The sequence below is a fragment of the Phoca vitulina genome, unplaced genomic scaffold (genome assembly GCF_004348235.1).
Source record: "Phoca vitulina isolate PV1807 unplaced genomic scaffold, GSC_HSeal_1.0 scaffold11, whole genome shotgun sequence".
NCBI lineage: Eukaryota > Metazoa > Chordata > Mammalia > Carnivora > Phocidae > Phoca > Phoca vitulina.
This window is the reverse complement of record NW_022589714.1, coordinates 33747088-33749821: the sequence shown is the minus strand read 5'-3', so window position 1 is coordinate 33749821 and position 2734 is coordinate 33747088. Positions and strand designations below refer to the sequence as shown.

Sequence of the window (2734 nt, the reverse complement as noted above, 5' to 3'; positions counted from 1 at the left end):
CTGAGACCTCATCTGGGAAGACATGAAGACTGGGAGTGAGTTCTCATTGGTTAGCTTCTCCTTCTTACCCTCCTTTATGGAGTCTAATTTTTCTTAACATACTTTAAATGTTACTCCTTAGAATTTTGGACATTTTTTTCCTTCTCATCAATCTGTGGTAGTCTTTTGGGTGATTTTATCCCATTGCTTCTGTTAATGGCTCCTGAAATCTATATTTGAAGCACATTTTTCTGTCCCAAGCTTCACACCTGTGTATAGCTAAAAAGTCTAAACTCAACATGCCATACATGTTCCTTTCCAAAAATCTATGTCTCTTGCTATATTTCCTAGTGAATGATTGCAGTGTTCAGTATTTTATTCAAGTAAGAAAACTTGGAATTATCATTTCCTCTTAAACCTCAAATTCACTGAACTTCTTACATTTTCTCTAGATCAGAATTCTCACCTAAATTTTTGTATTTTCCAGATCTGTGCTGTAGCTATAGATAAAAAATACACTCAGTGGAGACTTTAAATTCTACACATCAAGTATTTGCTGATAGAAAACTTTATAATTCATAAGAAAGTCATGTCAATATTAATTCAATATTATGGTAGGATTAATGTGAAATGCGGAAAATTGGAAACACAATGAGTTCATTGAAGATAGGGACAAGGACAGAAGTATTAAACACTGAATTATATACGAAGAAGTTAAATAAAATTCTTAAGGACCTGAAGAGAAGACCCTTGGATTGGCTGCCTATGTTCAGAGTTAATTATGATAAAAGGTTAGCTTTAGAATTAGAAATGACTTTTCTTTGTTATCTTTGGATATTTTTGTATTCTTCCAAATTTTCTTATACTTTATAATAAGAAAAAAAAATCCTTTAAAAGTGTTTTTAACTTGCTTTTATTCTCATCACATTTTACTCCCTGTTGAGTTTTGTTTGATTGTTCTTATAAATACATCACCAATAGTGTCTTATTATGTGATTAAGGTGTTTATGACTTTGTGTCTAAGACTCAAGCACATTTTGCTGAAATTATGGAAAGGTAGCATAAACCATGATTGATGACTGATGCCTAAAAGATCATATGAAAATAACGAGGCTACTGTACAGGGCAAATAAGCAGGCCAGAGGTAGAGGGAAGCATTAAAGATGAAAGGTGTTTGTCATGTGGGCAGAGGAGAACTTCTGCCAGTTTAATAAATAAGCTACCACTCTTCTTTACATCTCTTGTACCTAACCCAACATTGAACTCACTAGCCGCCATAATATAGTTGTGTAATTGAGGAGGCCAGAGGACACCCACATGAAAATAGATGGGTAAAAAGTAGAAAGTTCATTTTTATTAACAGTAATGTTACAAGTTAGTGTTATGTAGTATGGTAGACCTATAATTTAATTTACAGTATATCCCCTGTGGTATTGATGGGTTTAGGGACTGGCTTTTGGTATTCCCGTACAACACAGCAGGGCTCAGTACTGCAGTAATTATATATGTACTCCCAACTGTTGCATGAAGTCTTGCAAGCACCACGAACAAGATAACATTCTCTTTTTCTCTCTACATCTTCTTTTGTTTTTTTCTGTGAAACTAAGAAAAAGTATCTATGATCATAAATCCAGATTTAATCCCCTTGCATAAATAGGTGGATAGGTAATAGATAGACAGACAAGCATATAAAGTTGTTTAAAGTATAGAGGTAAACCATTCAGTTTCTAAAATCATGTCCAGGCAATTATATTAAAAAGTTCACATTTTATCCCCTACAAATTGTGACAATATAAATACTTATTTATCCAACAATATTTCCTTTGCCACTAGCTTTTTTTTTAAATGGAATATCATTAAGTATCTAATCTGTGCATGCTTCCTCAAAAGTAAAGAGAAAAAAATGTGGAAAAAATAGTCTACCTGTTTTGTGTTCTAAATAACCATCTACCTCTAACACCCCCTCTCCCCCCAAAATTACTGGACCAGTTGCAGAAAGCTTAATTTTGACAACAGCTAGAGTATCAGTTCATTAAGTCACATTTAAAAAGAGAAGGCAGTAGGAAGTATGTAAGAAGTCATAGTCTCATCAAACAAAATAACGAACAGGTTTAATTCTACATCCTGGGAATTTTTTTTTCCCCCTTTATTTTCTCAACTATCAGTCCAATTCATTTCTTCTTTCATGTAAAATAGAGTGAATTGCATTATAGGTTCATGTGGAGTCTCCTAACAGCAATTTAATTGTTTGACTTTTTCCAGAGTAAAGCATTTATAAAAAACATTTTGTTCTTCCCTCCTTTTTCATATTAACAAATATTACCTGATGGACCACAAGACACAGTGAAGACAAAGGTCAGGAAAATACAAAGTATCTTCATTGCTGATATTGTTACTTCAGTAAAGTTGAAGCAGACCTCAAAATGTCTGAGAGTTGTGCTATTCCTTGATAAAAGAAAGATGAACTCTTGTTTTTATAGCCTTCTCAGAGTAATTACTATTCTGATTAATGCCGCCTTTCAAGATTGAGTACATATTCATGTATTGTGTAATAGCAACAAACAGAATAGAGGACTTAGTTCTATTATGACCTCAATGAGCCAAATGTGAACTCATTTTCAGTTACACAAGCAAATAATAGGCTGAAAGTCTTTTTAGATTTTTTAATTGAAAGCACATAATCAGTCTCATCTATATTTTCAGTCACATGCTTTTTTCAGCATCTATTATGTGTCAGGCAGTGTTTTAAGCACTT

At 33.1% G+C, this 2734-nt stretch overlaps 1 protein-coding gene across 1 annotated transcript; it reads right to left on the bottom strand.

Annotated features, from left to right (window-relative positions):
• Positions 1-1390: 1390 nt before the first annotated feature.
• Positions 1391-2360, bottom strand: DEFB113 (defensin beta 113). Its single transcript, XM_032410078.1, has 2 exons — positions 2303-2360; positions 1391-1581 (listed from the first exon to the last, which is right to left on the bottom strand). Exons 1-2 carry the CDS (start codon positions 2358-2360, stop codon positions 1391-1393), a joined length of 249 nt encoding a protein of 82 aa, XP_032265969.1.
• Between the last annotated feature and the right edge of the window lie 374 nt (positions 2361-2734).

Excerpts from the sequence above, each read along its gene's own strand:
- DEFB113 (XM_032410078.1), bottom strand. The coding sequence starts at position 2,360 with ATGAAGATACTTTGTATTTTCCTGACCTTTGTCTTCACTGTGTCTTGT. Across the intron at positions 1,582-2,302 it reads TGTGTCTTGTGGTCCATCAG|TTTCACAGAAAAAAACAAAA; the intron begins GTAATATTTGTT and ends ACTTTTTCTTAG.